Here is a 16,959-nt window from a genome sequence, read left to right as displayed (position 1 = left end):
ATAAATCATTCATCTTTGCAGTTATACCGTGTGTAAAACTAAAGAGCACTTGTTTTACCCATAATTTATTATTATAATTATTCCAGACTGTTTAACGTTGCCATCCATTGTTTCCGTGTTTGGATGGGCCCCATGGTCCGGTATTAAACCTGGACCGACCCAACGGTGACAGAGAACTGGCAGCCCTACAGAGCGATGCCTTCTTGGCTCGGACGTCCCACAGGGAAGGGAGTGTTCCATAGGGGGAGCATCCCAAATGCATCCTCCTTTCCTCCACTCATCTCCTTCTCCCATCTGCAAGTATGGGGGGAGGAGACTGGTGGAGGAAACTTTGACGGACGGATGGAGTATTTAATTTTTGTGTCGTCCTGTCACATGGTTTTGTCTCACCTGTCTTCACTCAGAGGTATAAAAGGGCTACGCTCGCTCGCTGCGTCTCCCTGACGACGGCATCAAACCGAAACGCTGAATGAAACTCGGCTCGGAGGAACTTGTGCGCAACTTTCAGGTTTTTCAATATATTTCCACTGTGCTAGTCCGCGCCATTTTGTACATGAGTATTGGGACGCAGCCAGGGGTTTGACCGAGAGACTAATTGCTCACTAGTGACCCCTGCTGGTCTGCGAGAGGGTCGGTACGGCCCCTGTCGTCCTCTGACTCCCGTCCGTGCAATGCTGACTCGTGAGCTGGGGCGTGCACGAAGACAGTCTGGCTAATCAGCGGGACTAATTACCCGGGAGAAAAGAAAACCAGGGCCGGATCTGGATTTGAGGCCAGACTTGATGATCCCTGCACGAGAACTTGAATAGAATAGGCCACCATTTCAGGAGGCTTTTCATCGCACCATTTAAAAGAAGTCTGGGACATATCCGTGTCCCAGACTTTTTAAAAAGTTAAAAATAATACATCAAAGCCAGACGCGGAGAGGAGGTGAGCGCTTTCCTTGAATAGTGATTTGGAAGAGCTTCTCTAAAGCTGACATCACGAAACATCGCCCGCATGTGTAGCTGACAGACGGCGGTCTCTTCGGGACGACGGAGGACCGGGCCTTCTCGAGTGGGACAGGTTTTTTGTGGCAGGCGAAAAAAGGCAGAGGGCGGTCAAACTCCAGTCCTGGAGGGTCAGGGTTCTGCAGGGATTTGTGATTTCCCTTCAATCATCGGCCAGGTAAGAGTGTAAGAGCAAGGTGTGTGGAATCTTTCGCCAACCACAGGCCTTTAAGGTGTGAGGTCACAAACATGCGACTGGAACACTCTTTACTGAACATTCTAATGCTGATGTAAGAATTGATGACTGGTAACTGAAAGCAATGACCAAAGACTTCTGACCTACTCTTCAAAGGGTGTAATTAATCACTTGTGCTGAAAAACACCAAAGACCAAAGACACTGCGGCCCTACGGGACTGGAGTTAAACCTGCAGACACTGCGGCCCTCCAGGACTGGAGTTTGACGCCCCTGCTGAAGGGAGATTGAGGGGCAGGGTTGGGGGGGATGTCGTTGGGGGAACACATGCAATCTCACCTTTCCTTCATCCATTGGGTTGTCACTTATGTGGACAACTGGTCCCGGGTGGGCCTTGGAGGATCTGAGAGAGAGGAGAGAAGAAGAGGGAAGAGGAGAGGTGAGAATCACTGGCTTCCCCCGTCCCATCATGCACTGGGATCACGCAGACCAGGAAGGCCACTGACGTCAAGGTCAAAACTCCCATACGTCCTTTAAACACCTTCAAGTGTGACATCACAAATATGTGATTTGAATGTTCTTAACTTGACATTCCACTGCTGATGTAACAATCAATCACAACTGGGACTTGAAAGCAATGGAGTTCCAGAACACTGATTTAGAATTTTGGGGGGAAAAACATTCCAAAAAACTACTCTTCAAGGGGTTAAAAATAATCCACCTCCCAGGAAATTTCCCAGGGAAAACGAAGACACGGAGAAGAGACGGGCCCTGAAAAGTAGAAATTCTTTAAAGCTGTAAAGTTTGCGGCACAGTGGCTGCGACAGCGTTCTCTGCGGGAGACGGCTCGGTGAGTGATTGATGGCACAAGTGGGGCGATCTGGGCCCGGGAACGTGGAACAAAGCGGGGGCTAGGCTCCAGATCTAAATCTCAGACGGCGCTGCCCAGCTCGTAAAAAACCCGGCTGAATATATCACGTGCTGAGAGCGCTGCATATGTGAAATGAGTGCACGCAATAAAAGACAAGGGCACCTGAAACGCGCATGATAAACAGGGAACACGCCATCATGCACGGCACATATATTCACGTATATATCTGTGTGCGAATGCTTGCGATGCCGGCGTGCGATTAATTTTCATGGGGCCGCCTCGGGGGTTCAGTAGGGCCGGTAACCAATCACAATGAGGCGCCGATGACATCAGGTTATGCTACAGCTCTGCAAACTGAACCAATCTGAGCCCGTAGTAAATATTGTCAGGCAACGGTCGAGGGGAGTCACAACGGATCAATGAGGCAGGAATAAATGAATAAGCAGCGAGTCGTTGCGCGACCAGAACGCGGTCTCTTAATTCCCGCTAACGACAAAGCGACCCAATATTACATTATTGGCATTTGGCAGACGCTCTTATCCAGAGCGACGTACAGTTGATTAGACTAAGCAGGAGCTCCCCTGGAGCAATGCAGGGTTAAGGGCCTCGCTCAAGGGCCCAACGGCTGTGCGGATCTTATTGTGGCTACACTGGGATTCAAACCACTGATCTTACGTGTCCCAGTTGTTCACCTTAACCACTACGCTACAGGCCGCAGACATCGGAGTTCTTAATTTACACCACAACGCCAAAACTGTGTCTGTGTTCGCTGTCGTAGAAGTCGCCTTGCTCGCGCTACATCATTACACATCATTGGTTGAGCACTCTTGAGTTCCGCTTTTCCGATTGGCCAGGCTGACGCGTGCCATACAGAGGTGCATTCTGGGAAGTCTCTGACCTCCAGTCCTTCAGCTTCCGGTGAGGACATCAAAGGCAGGCCTTCTGCTTAGGAACCTGTGTTCTGTGGTTTTGTTTTGTTTTATTTTTATTTGGCTTATACAGTAAATGGGAATGTATTCGTCCTCTAACGACGTCCCGAAATGAAACATAGTGGACTGGTCCGGACGGCCATCGATGGCTTCTAAACAGTCAGGGAGACATCCAACATGCCAGAATGCACTGCAGGCTGTGCTTTCTGTGGGTTTGCTGATCCCACATTATACCCGGAGGCCGGTGACAAGCCACAGGATTGAAAGCTGAGAGAGACGAGGCTTATTTCCATAATCTGACTGCTGACTCTGGATCAGTGTGTCGGGGTTGGCACCCACTGCTCCAGACACTAAATACTGACTCCAGATCAGTGTGTGAGAGTGAAGACAAGCTGACCCGGTCAGCCGTCCTGTCTGCAGTAATCTCTTTAGGATGGAGAGAGAGAGAGTCATGAGACTCGGATAGGCCAGAGTAAGCCAAGTAAACACACACACACACACACACACACACACACACACACACACTCATACTGCCTATGTGTGCAGATACACACACACACACACACACACACACACACACACACACACACAGGCACACAGGCACACAGGCACACACAGAATAAATACACACACACACAAAACATACACACATGCACACAGACACACAAGAGAGACACATACTCACACATGCAGACACACGCCCACGCAAACATACAATTTCAGGCATGACTTCACAATGTGGAAAAGTGAAAATAGAAAACCCATCACAACAAACAAAGCATTCCTTGTGTTGTGACCATTTCGGATGAGGTAATTCCAAAGAACGCAACGACTCAATTTACAAGGAATAAGGTATATGATTTCCATAAATAACCCGCACCAAAACATCACTGCCACAGGCCTTGCCCATTTACTCCACATAATAGCAGAACTGGAATATACAGAACCTCTCTGAAACAAAGCTGACAGGACATATTTCCGCCAGATGAAAATGCAAAACATGATGCATTTCTGGGCGGCACGCATCGCTAAAATAAACAGCAAAGCGCACAGACACGGAGCGCTGCATGTCAATCACGTCAAAGATTAGAGTCCTGCGTGTCAGCAGCCGGGGATAGGCATTACACTGACTTCACTTCAGCAAAGCGAACTTTTTACAAAAACAGTTTCATAACACGGCGGCACGGATGGTGCAGTAGGTAACGCTGCCGCCTCTCAGTAAGGAGGTCCTGGGTTCGAATCCCCGTCGGCCGGGGCCTCTCTGTGCGGAGTTTGCGTGTTCTCCCCGTGTCTGCGTGGGTTTCCTCCGGGTACTCCTGTTTCCTCCCACAGTCCAAAGACATGCAGGTTAGGCTGATTGGAGAGTCTAAATTGCCCGTAGGTATGAGTGTGTGAGTGAATGGTGTGTGCGCCCTGCGATGGACTGGCGACCCGTCCAGGGTGTATTCCTGCCTTTCGCCCAATGTATGCTGGGATAGGCTGCAGCCCCCCTGTGACCTTGTTCAGGATAAGCGGGTTTGGATAATGAACGAATGAATGAATGAATGAGTTTCATAACACCCAAACCACATGCAGTACACTCACTGAAGCTGAATTCTGCCTCATGAAAACTCCCGTTCTGTAATAAGCTTCTATGAAGATTCAATAATGCTCAAACCAGATTTACAAGCTATTACGGATGCATTATACAGACGGCGTTATGATTTTATGATGACTGCCTCCAATGAACTGTTCGATTTACCGGTGCAATGGATCACACTCGCACACACACTGCACACCGCGCGAGAAATAAACCACACGTCTTCAAATAAAACGTCTCAAAAAAACCCCCCAACTTTCCACCTTCACCGAGGTCAAATTGGCCCGTGAATTATGGATTATGAAGGTTGTCTTTGGCAGTAAAAACGTTCTGCCCAGGTACCAATTATCCTAAAGACGCTGTAAAAACGGCGTTACACAAGAACGAACTCTGAAGGTCAAGGAAAGGTCAAACGCTTCATTTCCCTTTAAAAGCACAAGTCCCATAAAGTCTTTACCAAGAGACGGATCCTCGTGCCGTCGGAGAATTTCTGATCACAGATATGGCCTTTTTATAGCGATGTTTACATTGCTGTGAAACGGGGGCAAAGATCGCAGTAAAATCCCAGTACATTACACAAACTCTTATGAAGCTTGTGGGGTAAAAGTTCAGTGCGGCGTGGTATGATCCTCTTCACTTCAATCTCACCCTTTATACGCGCTCTTTTTATCAGCGTTTCATTACGAAAATGCGTTCGTATTCTTTCCCTGTGTAATAATGTGAAAGCAAGGCTGTTTTTATTCCAACAATCTTCCCTACCCATGAAATTACATTAATTTAATAGAAACTAGCAAAAGGCAGTCTTCGGTACAACTCTACCGAGGATTGATCCCCCCACCACCAGCTGTGATCGCGAGCGAAATGTACCCACAATCCCCCGGTACGAGCGGCCTGTTCTGTGATGTCACCGGGCTGAGCCGCCACGTTTGAATCCGCGCCCCCGTTAAACGACGCGGCGAGCGAGATTAATTCGGCGCCTTCCTCCGCCGCGTCTCGCTGGGCGTTAAAACGAACCGTCGTCTCCGGCCTCCCCGTTTCGCCCGCGTTGGGAGAGAGAGAGGAGATCACCATGGCAACAGGAGCGGGAGCGGTTGCCGCGGAGAGAGAGAGAGAGGGAGAGAGGGAGAGAGAGGGAGAGAGAGGGAGAGGGAGAGAGGGAGAGGGAGAGAGAGGGAGAGAGAGAGGGAGAGGGAGAGAGGGAGAGAGAGAGAGAGGGAGAGAGAGATAGAGAGTGACAGAGAGAGAGAGGGAGCGATAGAGAGAGTGACAGAGAGAGAGAGTGACAGAGAGAGAGAGAGAGAGAGTGACAGAGAGAGAGAGAGAGCGAGAGGGAGTGATAGAGAGAATGACAGAGAGAGAGAGAGAGTGCAGCGCAGCGTAAAGCGCAGCGTCACCGTGGGGATAAAAATAAACAAACACGGGAACGAAACCAAAAAAAAACATAAAACGCGCAAGAGAACATTCCTGCCCATTGTGTCAGACGCATCGTTAGCGTCATGCGCTAACGCTACCAGACATGTGACTCACTGCTCTCAATGCCCACGGCTGTGCAGCGCATGAACGTGTGCGTGTGTGTGTGAGTGTACGTGAGAGTGTGTTTGCGTGAGAGTGGGTGCGTGTGTGTGTGCGCGTGCGTGCGTGTGTGCGTGTGTGTGTTTGTGTATGTGTGTGTGCGTGTGTGTGTGCGCGCGTGCGCGTGCGCGTGCGCATGCGCGTGTGTGTGTGTGTGTGTGTGCACGTGCCAGCGCATAAGATTCAATCAAAACACCCTCCCCACCATCATCCCCGTAATCTCTTCTCCACCTACGGCTAAGTCTACGTGCGTTTCCGATGGCATCCATTGATTCTCCAAAATCCCATTCTTCCCGATTGATAAAAGCAGACGTGACTCATGTGCGTTCCGGAAAAAGCCAATTCAGCGACCGCAGACGACCGGGGGCGCTAAAACACAGCGCTGATCGCACCGCTTCCAGTCCTCCCAGGAGCTCCGCCAGCTCATTCATAACCGGAGAGCTGACCGAAGGGGCAGGCGGCAGACGGCACTGCCACTCCGGACGGGGTCAAAGGGCAAAGGTCACCGCACGCCAACTGGACCGCGGTCCGGGGGCCCGACTGGGCGCAATAACAACACAAGGACACGGAGCCATCTGCTTCTCGTCTGAATCACTCGCTCCAGGAACCCGGGCACAACAGGGCCACGAATACTAGGCCCAGCTGAACTGGGTTTAAATTGTATTTGTTTTTTTTTTGGATTCAAGTACTTTATCTGCATTTGATTAAGCTCGCCTGGTGCGTTGGAACACAGGAAATGATCTCAAAAGAGTAAACCCTGCCCATCTACTCCCTACACATACATACATACATACATACATACATAACTAGACAGGAAAGCACACGCTCAGCCAACCTAAGCATGGCTGCTGAGAGCAAAAGAGCTTTTGGGCATCAGAGATCCCGGGCGCTTCACTGGCTGGACCCTCGCACCCTTTCCAGTCCCTATAGATGCTACGATCTACGATCTGCTCCTCCTTGCAGGCTGAAACGCACCAGGCAAGATCAGTAGAGCACGGAAAAGTATTTGAATCCAAAGCGAATACTGTTTGAGCGCAGGTCTGAGGCCCAGAGGGGTCTGCTCAGGCAGAACCGGTCCAGACCGCACGTTTCCACGCCCCTGAAAGCGGGACCCGTGACCCTGAGCCCCTGATCTCCAGCAGCGTGTCGGAGGGGACCCCGCCCGCCCCGTAACATCAGCGGAGGGACGCTCCGTCATCAATCACTGAGCGCGGAGAGAACGAGAGAAAAGCAGATTTCATCAAAAAAAGGATGATTTTTTAAAAACAAACAGCAGAGGACGTTCGGGGCGATTTATCAGAAGGAATTACGCACGCCTGCGGCGGTCAGAACGTCACCTAATCCCCACGGGTGCCCGGCACCCCCGAAATGTAATCTCTGCACCTCTGAGTCACGCGCACCCTTTATTGGGTCGGGCCAGGTGGGCCCAAATATGGACGAACAGGTGACATCTGGTGCGATGGGTCTGGGATTTTGGAGACGGAGGGGGATATGGGCCCAATCCGGGAGGCGAGCCCAGCCCGTCCGCTCGTGTTCCAGTGCCAGCAGGGAATGCTGGGTAATCTCATCATCAGCTGTCATCCAGGGACAGCCTGCTCTCCACTTGCCCCCGGCGACTGAAAACACAGCCTGCAAGTGTGAAGAAAGGGATTGGGGGTAGACACCGCAAGGGCTTGTGGGTAGAGACTGCTTTGAAGAAGCAAAAGATTGTGGGTAGAGACTGCAAGGGCTTGTGGGTAGAGACTGCAAGGGCTTGTGGGTAGAGACTGCTTTGAAGAAGCAAAAGATTGTGGGTAGAGACTGCAAGGGCTTGTGGGTAGAGACTGCAAGGGCTTGTGGGTAGAGACTGCTTTGAAGAAGCAAAAGATTGTGGGTAGAGACTGCAAGGGCTTGTGGGTAGAGACTGCAAGGGCTTGTGGGTAGAAACAGCCTCGGGACGCCGCACGCCCGCTCAGACGGAGAGAGGAGCTCCGCTCGCCCGGTGATTAATCACCGCCGCCCCCAGGTCTGAGCGTGTCAGAGACCGGCATCGCTCCGGAGCCACAGTGTCTGAGTCACGCTACGCCACAAAACACTCCGCTGCGTCGCACAAACCAGGGCCTGACGCAAACACTATATATACACACCTGTACGCGTTCACACTATATATACACCTGTACGCATTCACACTATATATACACACCTGTACGCGTTCACACTATATATACACCTGTACGCATTCACACTATATATACACACCTGTACGCGTTCACACTATATATACACACCTGTACGCGTTCACACTATATATACACACCTGTACGCGTTCACACTATATATACAGACCTATACGCGTTCACACTATATATACAGACCTATACGCGTTCACACTATATATACACACCTGTACGCGTTCACACTATATATACAGACCTATACGCGTTCACACTATATATACAGACCTATACGCGTTCACACTATATATACACCTGTACGCGTTCACACTATATATACAGACCTATACGCGTTCACACTATATATACACACCTATACGCGTTCACACTATATACAGACCAATACGCATGCACACTATATACAGACCTATACGCATTCACACTATATATAGAGACATTATGCGCAATCACAGACTATATATAGAGACGTATACACATTCACTCACTCACACCAATAAACTCAATCAATAATCTTACATAAGTTTATTAAATCAGATGGGGAATACTGTGTGTACCGTTTACAGTGAACACAAGCCATACTATGCACCTGAGCCAATCATCTCAAACAAAAAAAGCCGCCCGTTTTCTGCTGACGTCAGGGAGTTAGTGAGCGGAGAAAACAGCCCCAGATTCACTTGTGAAATCTCAGAGAATCCTGTTCATCCTGTTTTTTTTTGCACATTTTTGATGAGGCTGCTCTTCTGTTCACTGGGCCCCACTCTCGTGCAGGGGGCAGGTAGGTATCCTTCCTCAGGTCAAGGGGAAGCAGTCACAGCTCCCCCAAAATGCCCCCCTGGGACATCCTCCACCGCTCATCGACTCCAGTCACAAAAATCTGAGAGAATTTACATATTATGACTCTGCAAGGTTCAAGGTTTCGTTGTTAGTACCCAAAGGCACATATGTTGTGCATCTTCCATCTAACAGAAAGCTCTGCATTCACAACCTGAGATACCGCTTGTAGCCTAGTGGCTAATGTAGCTGACTGGGACCGGGAAGGTCGGTGGTTCAATCCCTGGTGCAGCCGCGATAAGATTCCCACAGCCGTTGGGCCCTTGAGCAAGACCCTTAAACCTGCATTGCTCCTGGGGAGGACTGTCTCCAGCTTAGTCTAATCAACTGTAAGTCACTTTGGATAAAAGCGTTGGCTGTGCGCATGTGTACGGGGCGGCCTGTAGCGTAGTGGTTATGGTAAATGACTGGGACACGCAAAGTCGGTGGTTCTAATCCCGGTGTAGCCACAATAAGATCCGCACAGCCGTCGGGCCCTTGAGCGAGGCCCTTAACCCCGCATTGCTCCAGGGGGGGGGATTTTCCCCCCGCTTAGTCTAATCAACTGTACGTCCCTTTGGATAGAAGCGTCAGCTGTAGCGGATGTTAACGTGGCGACACAACAGGCTCTGCCTCCGAAAACAGGAACCGCAGCACCGTTCCCATGGCGATTGCTGTGATTACATCACCGACACAGGCCTCACCAGGGACGTTAGCATACACACTGTATCTATTCACCCACATTACATTAGCTTTTTTAGCAACCCCCTCCCCCCCTCCCCCCGCCATCAGCCTTCACTGCTGAGTCACCATAAGCGTTGAGGGAAAGAGGGCGGGGTCGAGCTCAGAGGACTCTCAGGAAGTCGGAGTTGGTTGGCGCAGACGGTTCCCGGCCGGCCCTGGAGTCCGGTAATTAACGGAGCCGGCAGATTAGCGGCGCCCGTCTCGCCCGTATCTTCCACCAGGATAATTAACATTTGGGCCGGACTCGCCCCCGTAGGGGCTCGAAGGTAACCCAGGTCAGCCGAAGAGATTAGCACCTCTCGCACCCCCCTCGTCCCTCAAAACCTCACGCTGCAAAAACGCCCGTCTGTTTTTTAGGCTTGTGATGACACTTCAAATCTCACTATTTATATCTCTGAAGTGAAACATATTAGCTTGTTTTAACCCTCAAGCGACCAACATATTTCGCACACACTAATGACCAACTGGGGTCAGATTCAAACCAATGGAAATGAAGCCCCAATCAATTAAAAAACAGTTTTTTTCAAAGTTTTTTTTAAAAAGTATACCCTTTATATAAGTTACCCTTTGCATGACTTAGCCCATTGGCAAATCCTGAAACGAATCAAACCATCTTGCCCCATTGGTGGTATTTTAGGTCTAATTCAGCAAAAAATATTATAGAGATAAGGCTAAAACTCCCTTTAGACTACTAACGAGACTCGAATTGTTGAGATCGACTTATTTTTCAGTTTTTGCAGAGTAGCGTCTGACGCTTCGCTCTTCTCCCGGGTGACACAGGATCCAGCGAGGTGGCCATTTTAAAAGCCTGACTCCTCCAAGAGAGGGCCTGGGGCACGAGGATCGGGCGGACGGCCGGGCCCTACTGAATCATCACCCATAACAGCTGCGGGTCAGCGCCTCCGCGGTCTCCAGGGGCCCCCTTTCATCGAAGGCCTTCGCGGGAGGTCTCGCTGCAATTCTCAAACCTTCACGCGCGTACGGACACCGAGGAACCCACAGCTTTTGGAAGGGGTATCCGGGGGACCCCCCCGTCACCCTAACTGTTAGGCCTGCGAGCATCGCAAGCAGATAAGTAACCCTTTAAGGTGTGAGATCACAAATGTGATTAAAACGTTCTTGACCGAACATTCTCATGACGACGTAACGATCACCACTGGTCACTGAAATCAATGAAGGCAATTTATCTTTAGTACCGCTGGTTAAGAAATGACTTAATCTTCCGTCAAGTCACGTAAAAAAAAGGATTAATCACGTAGAGAGAACATTTCGGGCAGTTTGGAGGCCCTTCGCACAGTGAAGTCCAGCCCTGTATTTCACATTAAACCACTATGTGAGACACCAGGGCAGACTTAGCCAGATTAGCCCTGCATGGCCCAGTACAGTGCCCGGTACAGACACCGCGCGTCTCCAAATAGCACAGCGGCCTTTCAAGGACACGGACACCGGCTTAGCCTCCGCACGCAGGGTCACACGCGCTCCGACAACCAACAGCCTTTCGATCCTACAAAAAAAAGGAATAGATAGAAAAAAAGCAAGAAGTCAGCAGGCACTTGAAAGTTGGCTAGTGCGCACACGCAGCACAAGCAAGCTGTCACTGGCCCCTGTGAAACGTACACAGGCACGCTAACACCCTGTAGATAGCATGGATGCTTTCATATGTTAGCAGATACGCTAACACTGCAGATCGCACTGATTATTTCAAGTTAGCAGATATGCTAACACTCTGTAGATCACACTGACACTTTCATATGTTAGCAGATGCGGTTAACACCCAGTCGATAGCGTGCATGCATTCATATGTTAGCAGATACGCTAACACTGCAGATCGCACAGATTATTTCATGTGTTATCCGATATGCTAACAGCCTGTAGATAGCATTGATGCTTTCATTATTAGCAGACACGCTAACAGCCAGTAGATAAGCACTAGTTCGGGACTAGTTCCATTATGAATGAAATAAAAGCCCTGACTGAATTTGCCAGTAGACATCATAAGCTGTTTGGTTGAGTGTATGGTGTCAAAATCCTTACAAAATAAAAAAAATAAAAATGCGGCCTGTTACTTTGACTTTTTTTCTTCAATCCCGGTTTCTATGGAAACCCTTCCAGAGGCAAAAGATAAGTGTGGAGAGGCAGAGGCAAAGCCTACTGAGAGAGAGAGAGAGAGAGAGAGAGAGGGTTGAGAGAGAGAGAGAGAGGGAGAGAGGGAGAGAGAGAGCAAGGGAGAGAGAGGGAGAGAGAGAGTGAGAGAGGGAGAGAGAGTGAGAGAGGGAGAAAGAGAGCGAGGGAGATAAGGAGAGAGAGAGGGAGGAAGTGAGAGTGAGAGATGGAGTGGGAGAGAGGGAGGAAGGGCAGGAGAAGGAGGGAGAGAGGGAGGGAGAGAGGGGGAGAGAGGGACCGAGACGGTGAGAGAGATGGAGTGGGAGAGAGCGCGAGAGGGAGGGAGGAAGTAGCAGAGAAACACGGAGAGAGGGAGTGGGAGATAGACAGAGTGGGAGGAAGAGAGGGGGAGAGAGAGAGAGAGAGAGAGATGGATGGATGCCTCCAGACAGCAGACACCCCGGACGTGGTCGTTACGCGTTGTTCATTACCGCTGAGTAGCCGGGTCTGAAGGTTCCTGCGCGGCCGATCAGACCGCTTACCTCCGCGTTACGTAACGGATCCCGCCAAACCCGCCAGTCAAACGTCCGTCATCAGCATCCGAGCGGACAGAGGTAGGCCCGTCGGCAGGCTGTGTGTTCACAGAGCAGGGGCGTACCTCCCCAGGGCAGGGCAGGGCACCCCCATCCCCCCCCTTCCCCTATCATCATCCAAGCAGCCAACCGCTCTCCCCTAAAGACCTCAAGGTGAAAACAATGTGCTAATCACTCAAAACACCACCCCCCCCCCCCTACGCGACAGGGCCGAATGATTCCTTCAAATGCATCCCCCCCCTCCTCTATTTATTTCTCCTCTGTTAATACTGTAACCAGGCCTGGGCCAAATACGTCATTGTTTTGGATTCAAGTACCTTTCTACACTTTACTGAGCTTGTCTGGTGTACTGGAGCCTATGAAATACTTTCAAACAGTGCAAACCCCCCCCCCACCTTCTGGTCCTCTTGTTTGGCTCAATTGCACCAGGCAAGATCAATCGAGCACAGAAATATGCTTGAACCCAAAACAATTACATACCCAGGTCTGACCTTAAACACCAAAAAAATGAGAAACATGAGCCAAATGTGTCTTAAACTACAGACACTTAAAAAGTTCCCATTATGAAACAAAACAAAGTAGCTGATGTCTTCAAATTGCTGTGATTACACAATAACCAAGGTTTTCTGGCAGAGGGCACACACACACACACACACACACACACACACACACACACACACATCCTCTAAACCTCTAGGAAAGATTGAAGACTCCCTGTAGACATACTATAGAGGACGATTCATCAGGACCACTATCAAGAAAAAACACCACCTCTTATTGGGACTGAGAGGATGACAAACAACACCAGGAGTCAAAAGCGGACTACCAATCAACCAGTTGAAACCTTTTTTTTTTCTTTTTTTTTCGGTTAAAAAGTTTTTGCCCCCCATTGACTGGTCGTCATGGAGACCCACGCCATCGCTAAGCGCCGTCCAGCGGCAGGGGGGTTAATTGGGGGGGGGGGGGGGTCAGAGGAGATGTTCTGTGCGCTGGAGCGTGTGCAAGCCCGGTCACCTCAGCCCACTGGTCAGGACCGCAGCGGGGGGGGGGGCGGGGCCCGCTGGTCAGGACCGCAGCAGGGGGGGGAGGGGCCCCCCGGACCCTCCGAGGGCCCCCCGTGCCCCGCCGCCAAACCCGCCCCGTCACCGCGGCAACCGTTCAAACGTCTCAACCGACGCTGATCTCAGCGGACACCTGAGTTCCGCTCTCAGAGCCGCCGTGAACAACGGCACCAAAAAAAACAACAACAAAACGCTTCTGTGAATAATTCAAGGGCTCCGGCAACTCCAACACAGACCAAAAAAACCCCAGAAAAATTAAGTCTCTACTGGGAGAAAGTGTACCCTGAGGGGGGGGGGGGTGGGAGAAAAAAAAAAAGCTGGGAGATTTTTTGAGGTCGGTCAAAGGGACCGTCTCGCTTTTCTCTGATCTCTCTCCAGACACAGTGTTGGCTCCCCTAACAGATAACACGCCCCATGTCCGCCCTGGCACTGCGAAGGCATTTGGGTATTAGGCGGTGCTCTGAACAGGGCCGCCCGATAGGAGGAAACTATGCGACACGGGATAACGTAGTTGAATATTGTGACGATGACTCGCGATAAATAAGCAAATATTGAAGTGCGCACAGTTCTAATGTCCTTCTGCTTTAGGTACACTGCTAACATAGAGCCCTGACAATGAGCAGCCTATGCTATGCTCTGGAGGACATGGATCCAAAACAGGCCCTTCAATGGCAGAAAACTGATGCATTTTGACACTACTGTGTCTTCATCAGAGTCAAAGAAAATGAGTCATATACCTTGGGACGCAACCAAACATTTATCTGGTAATGTTCGTTACTCAGCAGTCGAAAAAGTCATGGGAAAATGGAGGTGTAGGCGTGTTAAAGTGTTAAAGCGGACAGCGAATGGCGTCGCCTTCAGGTAAAGAGCAGGCGCAGGAAACAGGAAACAGGAAACAGGAAACAGGAAGCACTCACAGTTCGATGGCTTTGTTCCACATGATGACGTAGCCTGAGAGGGTGAAGGACTCCACGTTCACGATGTGAATGTTTCCCCGTTCCGTACCGATGTACAGCCACTTGCTCTGGAACGGGAGGTGGCAAAACGTTATCCTGGAAAACACAAAAAGGGGGAAATCAGGGAACGCCGTCAGTCAGGGAGAACGTCGCTCCCGACGCCCACTGTCGGAATGGAAAGCCTGGCGATATTTGCACCCAGCGTGCAGCATACACAAGTGCACCACTTCCTGGATTTGTCTTACAGCAACATCACAGCAGCAAGGGATTCTGGGAAACAGAACTATCAAAAATAGAACTCTCTCTCCGAGGGGGTATAAATCACCTGATTTTGTTTGCACAGAGAAAAGTCAAACTGGTGCTAATTACATTTTTGGTTTTAATAGTTTTACTGGGATTTGGACCTGATATAATTCTGTCTTACTTTTTGATGCTTCTGATCAAAGACTGAGAACAACAATAGCTGGCATGCAGCATCAGTTGAGCCTTGATGATGTTTTGTTTTACTAAATGATAAACCCTCAAGAACAATTAAGCAAAAAATGCCTTGCATCTAAATGGAGCATCCACCCCAAAAACAACACGAGCAATGGTAATAAATAAGTGGATGTTCAACACACACATAACACACACACACACGCGCGCTTATGCATACAAACACACACATACAAACAGTCAGTCAGACAGACAGACACCATTGTCCAGGGAGAAAACCTCACTCAGCCACTATACTACAAGCCAGGCTGCTTGAGGTTGATCCAGCTCTTGTTATTTGCCAGGAAAAGCCCTTCAAACCCTTTTCACTCCAACAACACATATGATACTATAGCAGGCGGAACATGGTTACTATGGCACCCAACCATGAAGGGGGGTTGTCGCGGTAACTCTGGGAGAAGCGCTCAGCTGCCTGAGAGCAGTACTTACAGATGGAAATCTACCTCAGGAGTCAGGGACGAGACGGAGGGAGTCAGGGACGAGATGGAGGGAGTCAGGGACGAGACGGAGGGAGTCAGGGACGAGACGGAGGGAGTCAGGGACGAGATGGAGGGAGTCAGGGAAGAGATGGAGGGAGTCAGGGAAGAGATGGAGGAGTAGAGATAGAGGGAGTCAGAGTCCAGACAGAGGGAGTCAGAGATGAGACGGAGGGAGTCAGGGACGAGACGGAGGGAGTCAGGGCCAGACCGAGGGAGTCAGGGACGAGATGGAGGGAGTCAGGGACGAGATGGAGAAGTAGGGATAGAGGGAGTCAGAGTCCAGACAAAGGGGTGGGGAATTAGGGAGTCAGAAACCAGACAGAGGGAGTCAGAGTCCAGACAGAGGGAGTCAGAGTCCAGACAAAGGGAGTCAGGGACCAGACAGAGGGAGTCAGAGATGAGACAGAGGGGTGGGGACTGAGGGAGTCAGGGATGAGACGGAAGGGTGAGGAGGAAAGCGCGGAGACCGAAGAAACCTCCTAAAATAAAGAGAACTCGGCCGAATAAGTCCCCATGGTGGAGTTTTCTGATTCGGGAGAAATGGAGCGGTTAAGGGCGATATTTTCCGCAGCACTTTGGGACACGATAATGACCCGTTTAGGAAAACGTCGCTGTCCTGCCCCGCTCCGATTCTTCTGCTAATTAACACGACGAGGCCGCTCAGATGGAGAGGACTCATGAATAAACAGCAGGTCGTCTTGGCGACGGGACTCCAAAGCTCGGTGGTTTGTTTCACCTGAGGGCAGCGTTTTCAGCGTCCCAGAATCCCCGGAGGGCCGCCCGAAAAATCTCCATTTATGGTCCAGAGCCTGGGCCCAGGCCGCCATCGATCGGTTCCAGAGCGACAACTTATCGAACCTCTTCCCGTTCGACGATACGTCTTAGTCAGACTGCAGACACAGTCCGCTTGCAATAGAACGACACTTTACTGCATTTTTTTCCATAATAGTTCACGCAGAAAATAATTCATACTGAAGATTTGGTCAAATGTATTACAGGTGGCAAGTGTACACGTCAAAAACCAAAAAAATAAGTACTTGGTCAAATGTAGTCTTACACTGAGACTTAAAATCGTATTTATTTTAAATTTAGCTAAATAAGATGAAAATATTGCAAATGATGGAAGACGGTATATGCCAATGGGTCAAGAACAGTTCCGCAACTTAAAACGAGCGAATATTTTCTACGTGAGAGAAAGAAAAGACCTAAAATGCCGAAGTTAAGACGGTCATCGTTTGCAGCGTAACGTAACGCGGAGATGCGCAAACACGACCGAAGGCGACCCTTAATAAAAACCGACGTGTTTCGCCTCGACCGTGACGTGCATATACATTAAACTGAGCGATCACGGGGGTGGTGGGGGGGCCAGCGAATCTGCTGGCTCAGAGGAAAACAAGAACCACCCTGAGG

General features: G+C 50.1%; 1 protein-coding gene across 1 annotated transcript in view; it reads right to left on the bottom strand.

Annotated features, from left to right (window-relative positions):
• Positions 1-16,959, bottom strand: part of stxbp5a (syntaxin binding protein 5a (tomosyn)) — a 165,133-nt gene that overhangs the window by 63,223 nt on the left and 84,951 nt on the right. The window contains 2 exon segments of the mRNA XM_061242322.1: positions 1,523-1,586; positions 14,537-14,671. Of these exon segments, the coding sequence (XP_061098306.1) occupies positions 1,523-1,586; positions 14,537-14,671 (199 nt within the window).

The sequence above is a fragment of the Conger conger genome, chromosome 5, assembly GCF_963514075.1.
Source record: "Conger conger chromosome 5, fConCon1.1, whole genome shotgun sequence".
NCBI classification, from domain to species: Eukaryota; Metazoa; Chordata; class Actinopteri; order Anguilliformes; family Congridae; genus Conger; species Conger conger.
This window is presented reverse-complemented; position numbering and strand designations above follow the sequence as displayed.